Consider the following 20,402-nt stretch of genomic DNA (forward strand, 5'->3'; position numbering starts at 1 on the left):
GAGAAGGTTGTCCTTGAGGTATGAGGCACCAAGGACATTATGTCTTGTTCATGAGGCACCTATTGAGCCCTCTGAAAACAGGACCATCATAGACCTCCCTCCATCTTTGGTATGTGTTTGCGCGACCAAGGATGATTTCATTTATAGAAAGCTGCTAGAAAGCTGTTTGTTGCCAAGGGAACGAAACTGCTTTCGGTAGATGGATTAAGTTTGACCAAGGAGTTGGAAGGAAAAATGGAAGACTCATCTCAGGTGGATTCTAGGGTGTTCCACATTATTGTATCAATAACTAAAGGTGGGCCATATATACAGTAGTAAAAGGTAAAGACCCCTGACCATTAGATCCAGTCATGACCGACTCTGGGGTTGTGGCGCTCATCTCACTTTATTGGCCGAGGGAGCTGGCGTACAGCTTCTGGGTCATGTGGCCAGCATGACTAAGCCGCTTCTGGTGAACCAGTCAGCGCACGGAAATGCCGTTTACCTTCCCACCGGAGCAGTACCTATTTATCTACTTGCACTTTGACGTGCTTTCGAACTGCTAGGTTGGCAGGAGCAGGGACCGAGAAACAGAAGTTCACCCCGTCGCGGGGATTCGAATCCCGACCTTCTGATTGGCAAGTCCTAGGCTCTGTGGTTTAACCCACAGCGCCACCCGCCTCCCATATACAGTAGAGAAGGCACTTACCGTATTTTTCGCTCTATAAGACGCACCAGACCACAAGACGCACCTAGTTTTTGGAAGAGGAAAACAAGAAAAATAATATTCTGAATCTCAGAAGCCAGAACAGCAAGAGGGATCGCTGCGCAGTGAAAGCAGCAATCCCTCTTGCTGTTCTGGCTTCTGGGATAGCTGCACAGCCTGCATTCGCTCCATAAGACGCACACACATTTCCCCTTACTTTTTAGGAGGGAAAAAGTGAGTCTTATAGAGCAAAAAATATGGTAATATCTGACAACTAATAGATGGCATTCACATGTCTTTGTAGGTGTAGCCCATAAAAGCCTGCCCAGGCATCTCATGGGTGGTATTTACAGAGGGCATTCTGCCTTACGGATTTGAAGTTCTTTCTAATGTGACTTTCAGACTTCTGGAAGCTTATAAATTTTACTTCAAAAAATGAAGTGGAAAGTATTGCCTTGTGTTCTAGTATGCAGCTGTCTATAATTTAGGTGCAGATCGACAGTTGCAGCCACCAGTCTTCCAGAATGCCTGCTTAACCTCAGCACCTACATATTCACAAGAAATGGCTTGCATGGTTTCTAAAAGTTGCTCAGATCGGACTTTTGTCAAGCTGTTTAAAAGGGAAGGCGTTCTATAATTGTGGTGACTCACGGTCAGTCTTGGAAATAATGATAAAACCGAGAGGGACATGATCTGCTATGGAGGCCTCAGGCTTGACATAAAACTCGATAGCAAGAGCCTGAATTACTTCCAAAGACAGGAACACAAACGTAGAAATTGTAGCATTCTTTTCAACAAAAAGCCAGTTTATTAGGCGAGAGTAAAGATAGTACAATATTTATTTTCATAACATGTAACGTATCAATGTCAAAACTCAACCCATCTTTGTGGCTACTATGGTATGGTGGTATGAGTCTGCTGCCTTATGAAGTTTATGTGGGCAGCATGGAAAGTCGTATCAATGATCAAAATGGTCCCCCACAGTTTCTCCTGCAATCTCAATCAGTCCCTTACATCATCTAAAGGCAATTTGTAGTTTGATTACACTTTTTAGCATACCGGGATTTCTAAAAGTTGGAAGAACACAGATGTTTAAAATATCTGTGTACCTAACCAAGGGTAGAGAAGTAAATTTTATCCAGACATTATGTATTTATCTTCATGCTAGATTGTTAAAACCCAAGATCTCCTGAGCCACATAATAACATGCTAATTGAATAAATTACTCACATACAATAAAAAGATCATATATTAAGAAAAAAAAAACAAGCATTCAACAGTGCTAAAGTATGCAGAAGCAAACTAAGAAAACAAAATATACACCAAACAATCTCAAACCGAACTGGCTAAAGAGTTAACGTCAAAGAAAGTGCACTTCAAAACTTCTTGATACCCTCTTTAAAAATAGTAAACCAAGGGTGTTAAAATATTCATTATTTCAGCTGCAGTGCAACTGCTAAAGGCTCAATTATATAAATGTAATTTTGATCACATTTAAATACTTTTAACAGATAATATTGATATTATTTAAAATAGGTACAAATGATTTTTGCAAGTTTTTTTTTAATGTTCCCTAACATGCATGGTTAGATAATGGCTTTATATAATATCACTAATTTAAGAAAATCTGGTCAATTTCTTTTAGATTCTTAAGATTTCAAATTCATAAATAAGTATTTTTAAATATTTTCATTTAACATTCATACTGGGTATGTTTAGCTTTGTTTCCTTCCTGTTTCCAGGTACTCATTGTCTAAAGAGAACAATTCTTTTTCTATCACAATCAAAACTTATCTGTTACTAGACTGCACACAGTAACATGTGACAGTAATTCAAATTCATTATTTGAAAACAGAATTACTAACGAAATCTAAAAGAACTGTATCACACAGGCAGAATGATCATTGCATATGCCTGCACTGTAGAATGGATTTAAGTTCTACTTTGGCAGTTTAAAACTTTCTGATTTATTTAACATAACGTTAGATCTGCCCAGTCAATATATTGATTCTGATAACATCAAAGGCTTCTTGGCTTGCGTTAACAGCTACTCAGCAGGTAGCTGCTGGGTTTAGGATAAGCAAACTTCAGTTCACGTATCTCTTTACTTTTAATTTGGAAGGAAAGCTTTAAAAGTTCATTTACAATATTTAGTACAGTGCTATAATACATCCATATCTATTATCTCTATTTTTTCCTCAATGTTTTTTTGTTTCTCCCCTCTGGATCGCAGGGTTGCCACTATTCATCTGTTCATAGGTCTTATCTTCAGGTAGGACTAGCTCATGTAAGGCTTTTTCCACCTCCGCTGTTCCAGTTGTCGGGGTTGTTTTTGGCAAGGTCATCTGAAGAGCACACCACAGCGTAGTGCGAGCTTTGCGTGTTGCTGTGCACATCTCTTTAATGGCCAGCGCAAGAGCAAAAACATCTGAGATGGGGGGGAAACAATATTTGATGTTGCTACTCTTCTGAAGTGTTCAAAATTGTGTACTTTAGCACAGAAAACTGCATTAATGTTTTGCTGCTTTCACTGGCTGTTGTACAAGAATAATTCCTGTCAGTTTGAACAGTGGTAGAAATGCAAGGTATGCAAATTATGAATGCCAAATACACATTCTCCCCCTAAAGAACACAATCCACAAGGAACTTCTTCAAAGACTCAGTGAAGCAAAAAGGAACAGCTAAGCAGGTAAACTCACATTTGTGTTTTTGCATACCTCCCATTATTTCAATAATCCATTTGCAAGAGATATTCAAGGAGATAAAGATTTCTGAGCTAATCAGTCAAGCATAATATGAATGAAGCAGCTTTCCCTACAAGTCATGTAAACAATAACTGATAGTTATTGGAGCCAGCGTGGTGTAGTGGAAACCGGGTTCGTGTCTCCGCTCCTCCACATGCAGCTGCTGGGTGACCTTGGGCCAGTCACACTTCTGTGAAGTCTCTCAGCCCCACTCACCTCACAGAGTGTTTGTTGTGGGGGAGGAAGGGAAAGGAGAATGTTAGCCGCTTTGAGACTCCTGAAGGGGAGTGAAAGGCGGGATATCAAATCCAAACTCTTCTTCTTCTTCTTCTAGTTGTCTTATAAAGGATAAACAACTCTTAGGGATGATGAAAGGCTGGAAAATCCTACTATTGGCAGGGCCTAGAGACTAAATTCTCCATGAAGTCCCTTGTAAGTAGTGAGTGCAGAAGACATCTGTGAGTACAAGTTCTTGCTCCTTAAAGGAGCTTGGGTCTCCTAATTCTCCTTAAGAAAGAGTGGTGGGGTGTTTTTTTCTGCATTCCACTAACATAAATCACAGTGTTCCCATTACCACTGTTTCAGATGGTGGGTAAAAACGGGTAGGCAGCCTAAGGCCTATGGGCCGGATGTGGCCCAATTGCCTTCTCAATCTGGCCTGCAGACGGTCTGGGAATCAGCATGTTTTTACATGAGTAGAATATGTGCTTTTATTTAAAATGCATCTCTGGGTTATTTGTGGGGCATAGGAATTCCTTCATTTAACCCCCTCAAAATATATTCCAGCCCACCACATGGTCTGAGGGACGGTGGACCGGCCCATGGCTGAAAAAGGTTGCTGGCCCCTGGGTAAAAAAGAACAGCACAAAAGAAGAACCAACGTACATGATGGAATACCACTCCTTAATTCCAGAAGACATTCTGGATTCATTGCATCAAGTAATCTGGCATCTCAACTCTGAACCTTGTACCAATGTTTAGCACTGTAATGAAAACCCAAAAGTGCCAGGGGAGACTTGCAGTATATGGCAGTAAGCTGATTTAGCAGTCAATACACCATAGTCAAAAGAACTTGCTTGCACAGCAATTCTTGGATTGTAGTGCTCAAATCATTTACAGTGGTACCTCGGGTTACATACGCTTCAGGTTACAGACTCCGCTAACTCAGAAATAATGTTTCATGTTAAGAACTTTGCTTCAGGATGAGAACAGAAATTGTGCTCCGGCGGCGTGGCAGCAGCAGGAGGCCCCATTAGCTAAAGTGGTGCTTCAGGTTAAGAACAGTTTCAGGTTAAGTACGGACCTCCGGAATGAATTAAGTACTTAACCCGAGGTACCACTGTACTCCAAAGCAGCCTTGGTGAAATCCTACTGAATCTAATACTACTTTGGAAATTGTTATTTAGTACACAATGTGCTTACTCTTTGCTAGGTGTGTAACTTTCAAACAAATATTAAACATGCCTCTCTTATTTGGGACAAAAGCCCTAAAACGGCTCCAGGCAGAGAAACTGGGAGAACAAATATTAAAAGAAAAGTGCACCTCTATCATCTTGACATCTGGGAGCTCCTTGTCTTTGCCGATGTGAAGCATTGACAATTTCATCCTTTCTACGGGACTGCACAATGTGAATTGCTTCCAGGTGCTTGTCAAGAGCAGTAGAGATGTTAGCATGAAGAGGAGAACTTCGCAGGCGTTCCATTTTTCCCAGCAGAGTCACAACCTGCAAATATTAAAGAACAGGAATTTAAATTCTTTCATAGTTCTCTTCCTTCCTATAAAGCAGTTCTTATGAGGTCTGTTGATGTCTGTCTATAAATCCACAGCTACAAACATCTCATTTAAATCAGAACCATGTAACTAGCTTTTGGTCTTGTGTTTCTCAAAGAGCAGATCCCCAAGTCATATAGCAAGATGGGGTTTTTAATCTAAGCATTTCAAGGTCATCTGATGCAAATGAGAAGCTAAAGTTTTGAACCCTGTTGATTTCAAAATAATCTTAACATAAACCTATATAGGGTTCCTAAGTAATGCTATCCTGGCACTGAAAAGGCTGATTCCTAATTCACTTTAACAACATACTGTAGTCTTAGACAATTCTTATGGGTATTTAGAACCAAAGCCATAATGTAATACTGAAGTTTAATTCAGCTGTACACCAGTGGTTTAGTTAAAGGTTAGTTCTAGGAAATTATAATGCATTGCTTTACTGATTTTTTTTTTAATTGTCAGTTTATCAAGGCACAATGCATAAATATAAAACCATGTTTCTTAAGCTACAAACTTTATCACCAGTGGTGGTAGATGGTCACTGGGACTTGTAGGGTGGGAATCATAGAAATGTAGAGTTGGAAGGTGTTACCAAAGGTCATCTAGTCCAACCCCCTGCAATGCAGCAGGAATTGCAACTAAGCACCCCTGACAGATGGCCATACAACCTCTGCTTTAAAAGGGGCGCAACACCAAATGGAGGTGGCACCAACTAAGGGAAAACTGAAGCTAAGGGGGAAGCAGATAGCCACAGCCACCCTCTGGAACTGGTTGTAAATGAGAAGGCAGGTGGGCCTGGAGAAATCAAGACTGATGGGCGTGCTCTAATGTATCAGCCTTCACTGCTAATTACCCTCTTGAATCCAGCAAGGCACAACCAAGTTCTTCCCCAAAGTACAGCAAGCACTAAAATTCAAATAGCATAAATTCAAGGCACACTTCTGAATTGTTACATCCTTGCCCTTTGTTGAACTTTTGAGTTGCCTGTATGTATATATCAATCAAAACTAAATTCGCCAAGGAAGGAAAAAATCCCAGCTCCCAATGAATTCTGTTAAATTATTGGGGTTTTTTACATGAGAGAACCACATTTTCATGCCAGCAAAGCCATGCAGTTCTAAGGCAAAGAAATATATCTGGTTTAACTCAACGAAGGAACATATGGATTTGATTGGGGGCAAGGAAAGGAGACTAGGCTATAGGAGGTTTACCAGGTTGGCTGTGGGAACCTACAGAAAACAGATTAAGAACTACACTGACAGCTTCAGAAAGGACAGTGCCAGGAGGTTTGGCCAGGAAAGCAAAGGAAAAGTTTTGATAACCCATTTTGGATCAGGACCTCAAAAGAAATGCATGGTGAAAAATGACCAGATTTCCCTATGAAATGACTTTTCAGAAGATAAGCGCTGCGTTGCTAATCAAGTAATCCAAAGTAGGTCAGAAGACTATGAACCAAACTACATAATCATTTCCCCAACTTTTTGAACTTTTCTCCCTTTTTTCCAATTCCCACTCCCTACAACCAAACACCTTTTCTACAGTTGAATGTGCAGGTATTCTTGTGTGCAGCCTGCTGTAAGATGTGAGTTCATGTGCACTGGGTACTAATCCAATCCTTGCTTTACAAGACTGAAACAGGACATCTCTGATGCCCTCTGATCTACTACATCACTTCTCCCAACTTGCCTGGAACTTCAGCCCCATTAAGGTTGTCATATTTCACTTAGAGAGGTAATTTGAGATGGAGACAGGTTTAAGTGCCTCCTCGCCATTTCTCAAGCAGCTTTTGGAGCAAAGCAAAGAAGAAGCCATTGAGCTTCCATTTGCACACATGTAGTTTGGCCCTGTGTTTTCATTTCATTTTGTGTGATTTGTTCCAATTTTCAGGAATGGATGAAATGGTCCGACTTTGGAGTGTGTTGCCTTTCTAACCTTTCTGCTTCCCAAAGGGCTCGAGGATCAGGGAAGGCACTGCTGGGGTTTCCTACGCTGTGAAGACCAGTCTAGTAGGGGTCTGAAGCCAAGAAGCAGACAAAATGTCTCCTTTTTTTAATCTGTTGCCTCTGCCAAGGTTTTGTAAATTGTAGACAGATAGAACTGGAATTAGGACTGGCTCTGCCTCACACAGAATGGAGTACACAAAGCTATCTTGCATTGTCCTCCCAACTGGAACAATTGGGAGGAACAACCCGTATGCGGATACCCTCCAACAACCATATATGTTTTGTGTTTGGAACATCTAACATCACAATTCCAATGTTCAGGAGAGACAGAATTAGAGGCATACTTATGCCAGTTTGGGGAGCAGAAGAGGCTGATAAGGTCTTGGGCGTGAAGGTCCAAACTAGTCAAAATTTGGTATTTTGACATCAAATAACTCACTCTGGCTTGTTCTCGTAACTGATCCACAATTAAGCGATCAACTCTGGATGGATTTGATGTCAGTCTTGGAATTGGAGTGTTGTTAGTACTAGACACTTTCTTCCCAGGGTAATTCTTGGCAAGAGCTGATTCAGTCTGGAAAAGATACAATTAATCTGTCATATTAAAGATGGTAAATTATGGGGAGTATATTATAGGAAACTTGATTTATTCTTCTTTTGGGATACAAATGATGAGGGTATCTACTTGAAACACAGCCATTAGTGGCATCTCAGTTGTGAAGCCAAACCCAAACTCCTGAAAATAAAAAATATTGTAGTAACCTATAGCACATATTTGCAAAACTCAGCAACCTATTTCTAATTTGACAAAGGGTGTTGAGCTGGACTAGAATAATTCAAGATCTCAAGAAATAAAACAAACCTGCAGCTGAGGTAGCAAACTGAAAACAAAACATAAATATTGTTACCCAAAGTATTGCAAAATAACTAACTAAATGTTGCCATGCTCCCTGCAGAGAATAAGAATTATGCAGCATTCTGTAGAAAGGGTACAATTTAGATCTACATTGGTCAGTGTGAAGGTTTTCCTACTAATTTTAACAGACCATAAATTACATTCAGAGCCTTCAAAAAGTAAAACGGGCATATTTTAATGTTCATTAACTTCCAAACACCAATTATATTGGAACAGTGTTAGAACTAAAAACGTATCACAACAATTTAGAATATTCATTATGTATATACCATATTGGCCTGAGTATAAGCTTCTTTTTTTACAAATTCCGACTGTGAAAAGTTAACGTGTGGCTTAAATTTGCGACCTTACAAAAATTGGTTTTTACGATATCACTGCTGAAACAGATATACGGTAAAACAGAACGGGTGTGATGTGAGTGCCTGCAGAATTTTAAGGGAGCAGTTTATATTCTGGTGAGGCCAATACAGTAGGTCTTTTAACTGGCAATCAAAGCTGCATCATACAGCTAAGTAAAGGATTTAGCTCCAGCAAGCACAAGTGACATTCTAAAATGCTACTATGTTGCAAAAAAAATGCAGGAATATGTGCTCAAAGGAGGCTGCTAGAATAGAATTGTGGAATGTTAGGAAAACTGTCAGAAGTATTTATTATTATTATTATTGGGCTTTAGAGGCTAGAAACTAAATTGCCTCTTGCCTGCAAATTCCATTCAAGTGGTCCACAAAACGGTTTTGCAGCAATCAAAGCTATCAGTTCTTGGACCCGCACTACATTTATGTTTTCTGACAAGCTTGAGGCTGTTTTAACCAGGATCAGATTACCGAACAGTTAAACAAGACCTTGACCTCTCTAAAGTAAAGGTAAAGGTAAAGGTACCCCTGCTCGTACGGGCCAGTCGTGTCTGACTCTAGGGTTGTGCGCCCATCTCACTTAAGAGGCCGGGGGCCAGCGCTGTCCGGAGACACTTCCGGGTCACGTGGCCAGCGTGACGAAGCTGCTCTGGCAAGCCAGCACCAGCGCAGCACACGGAAACGCCGTTTACCTTCCCGCTATAAAGCGGTACCTATTTATCTACTTGCACTTAGGGGTGCTTTCGAACTGCTAGGTGGGCAGGAGCTGGGAACGAAAGACGGGAGCTCACCCCGCCGCGGGGATTCAAACCGCCGACCATGCGATCAGCAAGTCCTAGGAACTGAGGTTTTACCCACAGCGCCACCCACGTCCCTTCTCTAAAGTAGTACTGGTTTAAACAACTGTGCCAGCAATTTCCAATTGATCAGGACTGAAGACTGAGCAGCCCAAACCTGTTCCATGTCCCTGGTCCTAGGCATTGATAAGAAAGCTGTTCCTATAAGCTTAGCCTAATCCTTCTGTTTCTTAGATACAGTAGTGAACAGAATATTTGAAACTACTCAATATACTTATTAAGTAATTTCAAAGATTCTGTTCACTGCTGTATCTACTCCCCGTTTTGTACTCCCTTTTGATATGCATGTTTCTTCTTACCTTTTTCCGTTCTTTCTCCAAAGCTCTCCATTGTTCATAACATTCTTCCAACCTAATATGAAGTTCACTGGCTGACCCACTCCTAGTTTTCATTGGTCTTTGAAATCCAAATGTTGGCATGAAGCCTGTGAAAGAATTGTCTCCGTACATCATATCATTAAAATAAGGGTACAAGTGGCTTAAATCATCATAGGAGAACAAATCATAAGAATCCATCAGGGGAATGACAGAATGCCCAAAAGGATGGGTAGATTTCAAAGGAAATCTGTTTGAATTAAGCTGTGGAACACTTGGACTGTGCCTCAAGTCACCCATCATGAAATTGTTTGAAAAGCAAGAAGCCTGAGTGCGGTTCACACGGTTACTGACAATATTGTCTCCACTTCCTTGCCTGTGACTACTGAAGTGACCTTGAGACTCCAGTAAATCTTGGTAAGTATTCTGTGACAGTCCATCTAGATGTTTTTGTCCGTCCTCAGCATCATAATGTCCATTCTGTGATTTAACTTGAAAATTGTGCTTGTTCACATTTTCAATGATCCCATATTGCTGCGTATAGTTATCACAATAACCATTTGGTTTGACTTTTTTGTCAATCATGGACTCAAAAAGACTTTCTTCTGCTACCTTACCCAGTCCTTCTGTATGACCGGCAGACTGAACTCTGTCTCCAGCGTTGCTATCATTGAAATCAAAACCGGAAAATACTGTGGGGTTTTCTTGGCAATATTTCTGGAGCAACAAATTATTGCTTAAAGTTGCATTGCTTGATGGCAACTGAGAAAAATCATAAGAATGATTGGAACCTTTTGAACCAGCAGTTAAATGATTATTCAACTTTATCAAGGTGCTTTGATTCCGAATAGGGATGGAGGAACTGTTTTTAGTCTGTATGTTGATCCATGTTGGCCTTAGATTTGTGCCTGATGAAGAAGTTACTGGGTTTGTTGATAAGATATTCAGTGATTTGAAATATTCTGAATTTTCTGTAGCATTTGCAAAATCACCACTCCCCGAAACAGCTGTGTGAGATTTGAGGGCAAAATCTGATTTTAAACCAAAGTCAGGGGTAAATGAATTTTCATTCACAAACTGCTTTTCTGACATGAGTCCGGTAGTCTTTTGAAATGTAAAATTCTGCTGTTCTGAAGAGACATCTTCCATTTTCTTCTGGACAGCTGGTTTATTCTGAAAAAGTTTGCTATAATTATCAGTATCTAAAGCTGGTAACTCGGGTGTTCCACTTGGTAATTTTTTACTCTCTTGAACACTATAATTTGCATTTTTATTATGCTTTGTTTTATTTGGATGAGAATAATCCAGGTATCTACAATAATCTGCACTTTCACCATATCTACTAAATTGTGAAAGAAGCATCTCAGCTCTCTTTTGGTGCACCTGTGCATCATGTCCTTTAGGACCTACCTTATCCCTTCCATAAGCATAAGTATCTGCTCCTGATTCTTTTATTGCTTCTAAAAGACTGGTTTGTGGGGCAAAACATGTTTTCACATATGAATAGTCTTGAAACTGTGGTGTCTTTGCATTCTCATTGTTCTGAATATTATAACAGCTGACATGATCATTCCTGGAAGGGTACAGCCATTGCTCATCAATGTCGATGTTAGTGAGCCCATGGTAAAGGTCATCCACTTTCTGTTGCAATGCTACAGGACCAGCATGCATATACTGTTTGTCAGACACGGGCAAAGTTTCTCCACCATAAAAAGTCTGTTGAGGGATGGCTCCATCTATTGGCCTCTTTGTTTCCGACAGCAGGTCAGGGTGGTCTGTAAATCGGGTTGTGCTCACAGGCCATACTGATTTTAAGTTGGAGGCGCACGCCCTACAAGAATGAAACATAAACAGTTGCGCAATTCCTTACATAGATTTTAACCTATTATACTAATCTTTGTTTTTACTTTTGGTATGTCCCATGGCCAGTGTGTTGTCAGAGCTATTGGTATAATTACAAATGAAGACTGTGAAAGCCAGAGACATGTATCAAGCTGGATAACACTAAACTTTTTTGGGGGGTGGGTTTCAAAACTGATACTTGAGGTCTGCATGTAGTTGGCATACCACTTATTTAATGCACATCTTTATATATGAATGATGTGTAATAAGCTGTTTAAAGTACTTGCCAAAACCACAAATACACTAATAAAAAATGTAAGATTCAGGTTAATATGCATTACTGCCTTCTTGATAATGGCAGCAGAAATTACAAGCTTCAACTGATGGCAGATGCAGGATATTGTCAGTGGAACAAGAGCAGTTGGAAAAAGTGAGTAGATGTGTAGGAAATTACTATCCTATGTTGAATATATTACCAACCCGTCAGCAAAATATGGCTGAGATTTATCTTGTTCTTCCAAGATGTTAGACACAAGTCCATATAAGTCTGTTTCACTGCCATAGTCATTTCTTTCTGTTTGAATCCTAAGTGGGGTGAGAAAAGTAGGTTAAGTATTTGCTAAGAATGTCTGCCTATATTCATATTTACATTTCTATTATTTCTAGCTATAACATTTGACACCAAAAAAATCAACAATATCCTGGAACTGCAGCTTTTAGAACTGCCTGTGTTCCACAAAGATCTCACACATTAACAGATTGTTTGAGAGCTAGCATGGAATGTAAAGGCTGAGTGTAGACCACTGAGACATTTCACCATCTACAAAAGGGGGAAGAAAATCAAAATCCCTTTAACCTCTTGACTGTGCTGCTTCCCAAGCTGTCAAAGACCCACGTCACAACCATCATGTTGACTTGAAGCCCAACAAGTTCTTTTTTTGTTCAGATTATTTATAGTACATTGTACACCCAGACATATTATGAGAGCCTGCGGTTCAGAATTCCCGCAGACTATTATGAATGACAGCATGTTAAACCTGTCGATGAGTGGAATATACAAATGATTCAATAATTTAACTTGTCCGCCTCACATGCAGTCTGCGCATATTTGACTGCATGCAGACTTGAACCACATACAATGTGTTCATCCCTGCTGCAGGCAAACCCCAAGGACAGGTGTGGGAAACTTTTTCTGGTTGGCAGGTCAGATCCTTATCTCCCTACCCCTGCTGGGCCAAATCTGACAAGTGAGCAGGTCCACCAACCTGTCACTCACCCATCATCGTGATATCAGGTGACAATGAGCTTTGACTTCAAAGCACAGTACATGACTGTTTGAAAGTCTGTAAATAGCTCCATGCTGCTACATGAACCTCTCAAAACAGGAGGTTCAAACAGCAGAGTGGGGCTGCTTGCAAAGGAGCTTTCAAACAGTCCCACACTGCTCCTTGAACCTCTGGTTGTCAGAAGTCAAAGAAGCAGTATAGGGATGGAGAAATGGTTTCCATTGAAACTGCTGATAAACTGGAGGTCCCACCCACCTGTGCTTTTCAGCGGTTTAGAACTGCTTAACCCTCTTGGAGCAAGGCTGCCTCTGCCACCCATCAGCTAATGGGCAGTAAAAGCATGTCTTGCTGTAGCAAAGGAACAATTGGCAACTCATTTTAAGCTCCCAAGTGTTCCTTTGAAGCCCTGCCCTTACCTGCCTTACACCTGATGTCATGTATGGAGCAGGTAGGCATGGCTTGCCAAAAAGAGCATGGTGAGCTAAAAGTAAAAGCCTGGTGAACCAGCTTCCCCACTCCAAGTTGAGGCAGCAGGAAGAAAAATGATGTTACTATGTTGTAAGTAAATCAACTGATAAACAGTGGTGTGGTTTAACACAAGATTTTGAACTCAGGTAATTTGTATCAATTTTCTTATGCCCTAGACTGATCTTACTGGCCATGTTTATTTTACTTTAATAAACAAAGCTAGAAATGTGAAATTACCAACTTTGCCTAATATTGTATTTGCACAATGCTGTATTTGCATTTGGCTCCCATTCATTGTTGCTAATAAATATATGAAATAGAAAATTTCCATGGAAGAATGAAACACTGGGAAAGTTTCCAAATAAAGGATCCATAGATTCAATGGGCTATACCGGGATCTCAAGATCATCTAAATCACACCTCTATCCTTTGACATATGCCGTACACTAACCCAGTTCTAGTGGTGCTGGCAAATTTCTCCCAAGCCAGGCTCAGAAGAATATTTCAGGGCACTGGAAAACCCACCTCAAAAGGAAAGGTATGTTTTATAGCAAGTGTGGAGAAACTTCAGCTCTCTAACTCCAATCATTCACTGCCTTTGGCCATGCTTGCTAGAAGTTGTAGTTCAGCAATATCTAGAGGGCCAAAGGTTCCTATTTTACATACTCCAAACTTCCTCTCCCACTCAAATAAAAATCTGCCACTCCTCTCCACACCCTAAAGCCATCCCTGCTACGCACTGTGAACATTACCCTTCCTTCCCACATTCTTCCTTCCCCCATTAGTGGAAAAACAACAGAAGCACAAATAAATTTTCTCTTCCCTCGCTCGCTTGCTCCCCTCTTCTTTTGCCTTCACTGATGTGGTGCAGTAGATTATACCAAGTGTGATGGGGTGCAGTGAACTATGGAAGATGCAGTTCTTACAGTTCATGCATCTGCAGGAGCTCTTGAAATAACTACAGCCACAAATCCATTTTCTATTAGACTGAGGGGGGTGAGAAAAGGAAAGAAGTATTTCTTTCCAACTCCCTCTGCTGCTCCTGCCAATGACTTGGGCAGGGGGAGTGTGGTTGGGGTATAGAAGAGGGTATAATAACACCTTTCTGAGTTCTAAGTTTGGCTCAGGATTTCCACACCCACCCAGACCCAATCAGGAAAGCTTCAGAGGGGTTGCTCATTCTCATATGCTATAAATAGGTGGTAAGAACAGAATGAAGTGGCTGATGCCTGACGAACACCTTTACAATATATGGAACAAATCAAAGCAATATAAATTAAAGAAAGTGAGCATAGCTGCATTCTACATCAAAAAGCAAAAAAACTTCTGAGTTGCTAGCCTGACCTGAAAAGAACTCAATTCTGACACCAACTATAGAGTCAAGATGGATTCTGAACACGAAAAATAAAAACCCACCATTCACAAATTCTCTCCAAAAAACACATCATGTTTTTTGGACATGTATTGTCAATTTGTACCCTTCAGTCCTGTAGAAACTAGCAATTAATGCAATGAAAATAAGCAAACTATTTACCATACAATTTTCTCTTCCTAGTCATATAACAGTTAAATTATGTACCTGTTCTTTACACTAATCTGAGAACTAGGGGGTTGTTTAATATCATCTGCATATGTAGACCATGGGACATAGAAAAGAGATGAATCAGCGTGGTTTGAACATTCAGAAGCTGTAGAAATTGAAGTACTGTAAGTCTGCCGTAAGTCTACATTCTCTTCACTCTGTATTTTAAATTCAAGAAGAGAAAATTAATATTAAAAATATTAATTTTAATGCATTAATTTCATAATTAATTTCCTAAATTGAGAATAAATTGGTTGGAAAGGACCAAAGGCCATCAAGTTCAGCTAATTGATTCCAGACAGTACTAGTCGTCCCCACAACTACTGCAAAGGAGCCACATCACAACACACTAAAGAGAGATTACTCAGCCACTTTGACGGGTAGGGGGGCGGGGACTTTTACTGATCTGAAATAGGCTACAGCAAAGGTATATAATAGCAACCACAAATATAGCTACATTTTGCTTTAAAACCCTTGAGAGTATTTCCCCCCGCAGTTCCAGAGATAATGTTCCCTAATTTAACATACTTCTGTTTTTTAGTTTCTAAGAAAACCAGTAAACAACACTAAATAAAATTTGTTTCCAAATTAATCTCTGAGGTAGGAGTAAGTTATTACTTCTCCCAGTTAAAGGGAATTTGTTGTTGAAACTTAACACAATTCAGCAGGATTTTGCATAGTGGAAGATAATTTATACTTGTTGGGCTAAATTTTATTATACAACACTTTGTACTATGGGGAATTCTATTTGGATTTCATTTATTACTAAATAATCCAGTGTGCAATCAGTTTTACTTGTGTAAATGAGTAAAGTATGTCAAAGCGATGTGTTCATCATATGACCCCAATGAAGTAATCCTAATCCAATATTGTATACTGGATGCACGAAAGTGTGATGTCCAGGGAAAACATCCAGCAATAGAGTAATGTGTGTAATGCTGCATGCCTAAGCCTATGTGGTATACAACACTTTCTGTCTCCATGGGAAATATAAGCTTATAAGTGCACTGTGATACCTGAAAATGAAAACGGAGTTATGCCTTATGCATTGAATTTTAATTGGTGAAATGATTGCTTGTTCAGTTTCCATGGCTGTTCATTCACATATATTATCATTTATACAGTACTTTTAATGAACAAAATATTTTACAATTCTCTTTAATGTTTGGAAAAATGAATTTGAAATATTTTCTAGTTCTATATTCTAGCATCAAGTCTAACAACCAATACCAACTGCTAAGGAGCTAAAGAGACAAGACTTGTATAAGACCTAAAGCAGGTTTTACTTCAGGCTTTTAAATCTTTTTTTTTCTATCAGAACTAAGTTTACATTACTTTTCCATTAAAAATCCCTCATTTCCCTCACACAAGCTTTCTTTATTTGTTAAACAAGTGAGAATCAGATATACTTGCCAAACTACTATACTTGGAGCAGATTACTCCAAGATCTTTCAGAAGATAGTAATCTACCTTCTGCCCACCTGAGCTAGACAATTCATGGCTAAGTGAGAATACGAAAATGTTTGAAGCAACTATGGTTGCACGAATTCATTATGGACAATCTGATAAGTAGTAACTTTTAATATGCAAGTGTTAAACTGAATTTGCTAAACCTTTCTTTTAAATCCCATTAAAAGTTAGGATGCCTGTAAATTATCTATCAGAACTGGATGCTTAGCTGAGAAGCAAATGGAAGATAGTTAGCTATTCAGAAATTTTATTTTTAAAGGATATATTATTTTATTTGCAGTTGCAGTCAGAAGGGAGTTAAGATATTGTGTACTACTCTCTCACTGAAAGATGGGGCTATTTATTAATTAAATTTATTCCCCATCTATTCTTCCTGAAGAGTACTGAAGGCAGCTAACAACATAAAATCCATTGAGACAATTTTCAATAATTAAGGATTAGTTATAGAAACCACAGTGCCTATATATACCTATCCCCTTCCAATGATCTTAAGAAATAAAAAATTACTCAAATTCTTCCTGAACATAGCTTGCAAAAAGTATGCCTGGTCTTCCTCAGAAGGGTTTCAGAGATGAGGTACTGCCAGAGAAAGTCCTTTTTGTGTTTGTACACTGCTAGCCATTCATGGTATGGAGAAGTATGAACCTTCCTCTCTATATCACAATTTGTATTTGTCTAGCACTCCATACAATAGGTAGCTTACTAGGGCAGTTGATGTAGCTCTACAAGAAAGTAAGAGGTACCCTACTAGCTCAAATTAGCTCAAACTAAATGACCATCTAGTTAACAGAGCAAGAAAGAAACAGCCCTGCCACACTGTTGTCCCAGAAACAGGTATTCAGTCAAACACTACCTCTGAACCTGGATCATCAATCTACAGGGCTGCATCAGCACATCAGCTCATCAAACTAGAGGACATGGCACCACACTAATACAGCAATTGGGGGTGTGAAGATAATTTAAAAGAAAGCAAGTCCACTATTCACTGAAAACATTGGATACTTCTACTAGACGCCCAAGCAGTGTTTGGGGAAAAAAGGAACTCTTTACCTTTCAGAACAGCTTGAAAGCCCATACACACCACTCTGGAACTCCTTGGAGAACTTGACAATAATAGAGTTAACTGCCATTCAAACATGGGCATATGCTTTTTCACCCAAGTTTTTAAATATGTTTAACTTAAGTTCAACTATAATGAGTTATCATGTACTTAGAAGTGAGTGTTGAAATGTAACACATTAGAAGGGTAAGTATTTCATGTAGTCCCATTCCTTCCAAGTTCTTCTGGATATGACAGGAGACTGACTATAGACCGCTGCCCTCCTGGATATCATCGTACGACACAGATAAGGAAATGAGCATTATGAGTACAGCAGGGGTTCCCAAACTGTTGTCTGCAAGCTGCATTCAGGTGGTCTGCAGCGTGTCTGAATTTGTGGCTGAAGGTGGAAGATGATATAGTCACTCCATACTGATTTTTAATTGTATTTTTATTTCTTCTTTTATTTCTTATATTGTATTTTACTGGACTACAATTTGAATCTGACGAACTTTAAATTATAATACAATGAATCAAATACAATACATAAGAACTAAAAGGAGCAATAAAGGTAAAAATTAAAAATTCTACAGAATCAAGTACAATGTACTGCAATTTCTACAACAGGCATAAAAATAATTGTAGCCTGCCAAGAATCTGAGGAATTTTCAAGTTGCCCTGGAGGATGGGAGTTTGGATACCACAGAACTAGAGTAACATATAAAGAGCGTGCCCCTCCCCCCCCGCCCCAACATGATACTTACTTTAATTTATAGTACCGTTATTACTCAAGTACAGAAATCACATGAGAAGCAGCTCTAATGCATTTCAAATACAGTGTTTATTATCAGGCCAGTAAAATCAAATCGAACCATGCTAATAGTGTAATGCTACATAATGCTTTATTATGAAAACTCTCTAATGTATTTCTAAAAGAAAATTATCTCAAGTTGATAAAAAACTGACTGAACCTGCAATTTGTAGCAATCATAGAAGGAGCTGCAACCTGTCATGATAACGTTATTGAACACATCCGTCAGTCTTCCACTGGACTCTGCACTATTCAAATAGCGGCTGGTGCCTCTGAATGCTACTTTGGGCTGAGACAAAAAAAGTGGAAAGACAAATTAACCTACATCTAAATTGTTTGTTTTACAGATACCAACACCCCCCCCCTTCGGATTGCCTACACACTGCATTATTATGCTGAGTTTGAGAGAACCAGTCTATTACATACACACCCCTCCCCATTTCTCCAAAGTATCAACGAGGCCTGATCTGCAATCATATATATATATATATATATATATATATGCCAAGGGGAGAAACTTCACAGGTGCCTTTGACTCTCTCAAATTCTGCTTTTCGGGAACTAAGCCGACTGAGAGCCAAACAGGTGTCGCTGTTCTGAAGGCAATCATTTCTCTGCCGAGGAACAACTGAGAAATAGCAGGCAGATGAGGGGGGAAAGTGTGATGTGAAAACAAAATAAAAAAAAACACACGGCTTGGCCAACAGTTGGTTCCACACAACCGGGTGTCCCGGTTCTGGTATCCCAGGGCCACGCCGAACTTGTCGAGTCGTCCGCTTCCCCAAATTCCTCCGCACTCCCGCCTTGCTTCCTCAGCCCGACACCCGTTTCTCCTCCCCTTCCGACGACCCCTTTCCACCACCCCCTCCACCTTCCTATTCAAACCTAACTCGGAAGAGCTGCTTTCCCACTCTCTGGGGAGGGGGAGCCCACCAGACGCAGCCCCCGCCCGTTTCAAGACCCCTCACTCTTTCGACAGCGCCCCCCGCGCCTCAACTCCTCGCCCCCTCAGCGGCTCCCTTGGGCCCTTCTGCCCCCTCAGCGACCCGCACCCCTCAACCTACCCGCCCTAGAGAGAGCAACCCCCGCCGCTTGCTCTCCCTCCGCTCGGCCACCCCCTCACCTCCATCCCCTTCCCTACACAGGTTTAAGGGCGCCTCTCACTCCACACACACCCGCCCCCTCTTCAAGGGAAACCAGGGGCCAAAGAGGGGCGTCGCGCTGCCCCCGCCATGACCGCGCAGGGGGGCGTGGTAGCTCCCTTCACCCTGCAGCCCAGACTGGCTCTGACGGCGCTGCGAGAACAGCCAAGGCAGCCGTTACCAAGCCTGACAGGGAGGGGGGAGGGGAGGGGAGGGCCGGGTGGCAGAGAAGGGGCCCGCCGAGGTTCTCCCTCCACCGCGCGATTGGCCGGCACCCGAAGCCGGGCGGCCAATAAGGCGCCGACTTTCCTCCCTCCGCTCCCTTTTCTCCTCCCCCGTAGGCCCGCCTCCTCCTCCCTCAGGTCTCAAGACATTTAACCACGAGGGTATGGAGCTCAGGGCCACCAATAGAGGGCGAGCCCGAGGCAAAAGTGTGATTCCAGCACGCCTCCCCTCCCCCTGCTCGCGTTAACTGGCGGTTGCCGACGTCCGTCTCCGTAGAGGTGGGCCAATCCCATGTTCATATAGGGCACACCACCACCACCTCCTCCTCCTCCTCCTCCTCCTCCAAACCCCCAGATCGGCGCCGGCTTCTTTGCGCATTGGGCAGCCCGCGCGTCCAATCGCAACCTCTCCATTGTTTTTTGCCCCTTTCCGCCTACCCCATTCAGCGGACCGAGGGACACCTGGCGCGCGATTGGACGCGTCGCCGCCTGCCCAATGAGAAGCCGGGAAAGTGGTTTGTTCACCCGGTGATAAGCAAAAAGGCGGTTGGAGTGGAAGCTTCAAGCCTTTTCCCGCTCGAAAAAAATAGAGGGGGCTAGGAGTGTGAGGGGGAAGCAGCTTGAGGAAATATGTGGTGGGATTGAGAGAGAGAAGCGGGTAGATTTAAAAACGGAATTTTAAATATAATAATAATAATAATAATAATAATAATAATAATAATAATAATAATAATAATAATAATAATAATAATTTATTATTTATACCCCTCCCATCTGGCTGAGTTTCCCCAGTCACTCTAAAGAACTGAACAAAAAAACAAACAAAAAACACCTGAGGTAAACCCACAGATGGTGAATGCATAGCATGGGGAAGGGGAACTGTGAGAAGGACTGAGGCAGGAGCAGGGCTGTGGTGCAGTGTTTGTGCCTGCGGGCAAGCGAAAGATTTCGCTTG

At 41.0% G+C, this 20,402-nt stretch overlaps 1 protein-coding gene and 1 long non-coding RNA gene across 9 annotated transcripts in view; one reads left to right on the plus strand and one right to left on the minus strand.

The window, feature by feature from the left end:
* Positions 1–1,470: 1,470 nt before the first annotated feature.
* MEIOC (meiosis specific with coiled-coil domain) lies at positions 1,471–19,962 on the minus strand. Of its 6 annotated transcripts, none has more exons than XM_082194776.1 (8): positions 19,886–19,962; positions 18,242–18,370; positions 14,759–14,919; positions 11,906–12,010; positions 9,569–11,414; positions 7,583–7,717; positions 4,973–5,153; positions 1,471–3,113 (listed from the first exon to the last, which is right to left on the minus strand). In XM_082194776.1, exons 2-8 carry the CDS (start codon positions 18,281–18,283, stop codon positions 2,884–2,886), a joined length of 2,700 nt encoding a protein of 899 aa, XP_082050902.1. In that variant the 5' UTR covers positions 18,284–18,370; positions 19,886–19,962; the 3' UTR covers positions 1,471–2,883. The 6 variants fall into 6 exon arrangements, with proteins under 6 accessions (XP_082050902.1, XP_082050901.1, XP_082050900.1 ...); XM_082194775.1 differs by lacking the exon at positions 19,886–19,962 and adding an exon at positions 19,257–19,400; XM_082194774.1 differs by lacking the exon at positions 19,886–19,962 and adding an exon at positions 19,246–19,396.
* Positions 19,528–20,402, plus strand: part of LOC309516378 — a 70,940-nt gene continuing 70,065 nt past the window's right edge. The window contains exon 1 of one of the 3 annotated variants that reach the window (XR_014212852.1): positions 19,528–19,726. This is a non-coding gene — a long non-coding RNA (uncharacterized lncRNA). Of the gene's footprint in view, positions 19,727–19,824; positions 19,963–20,402 lie in introns of those variants that run through there. The other 2 variants (XR_014212853.1, XR_014212854.1) reach the window with 2 other exon arrangements.

Source organism: Podarcis vaucheri, assembly GCF_965113315.1.
Source record: "Podarcis vaucheri genome assembly, chromosome: 13".
In the NCBI taxonomy this organism is placed as follows: domain Eukaryota; kingdom Metazoa; phylum Chordata; class Lepidosauria; order Squamata; family Lacertidae; genus Podarcis; species Podarcis vaucheri.

What these genes read in the sequence shown, in the direction of transcription:
- MEIOC (XM_082194772.1), bottom strand. An exon ending in AGTTACGAGAACAAGCCAGA is followed by an intron (nt 5,154 to 7,582) that starts GTGAGTTATTTG and finishes TAATATTTGCAG; the next exon opens with GTTGTGACTCTGCTGGGAAA. An exon ending in CAGATGTCAAGATGATAGAG is followed by an intron (nt 3,114 to 4,972) that starts GTGCACTTTTCT and finishes CCCCCATCTCAG; the next exon opens with ATGTTTTTGCTCTTGCGCTG.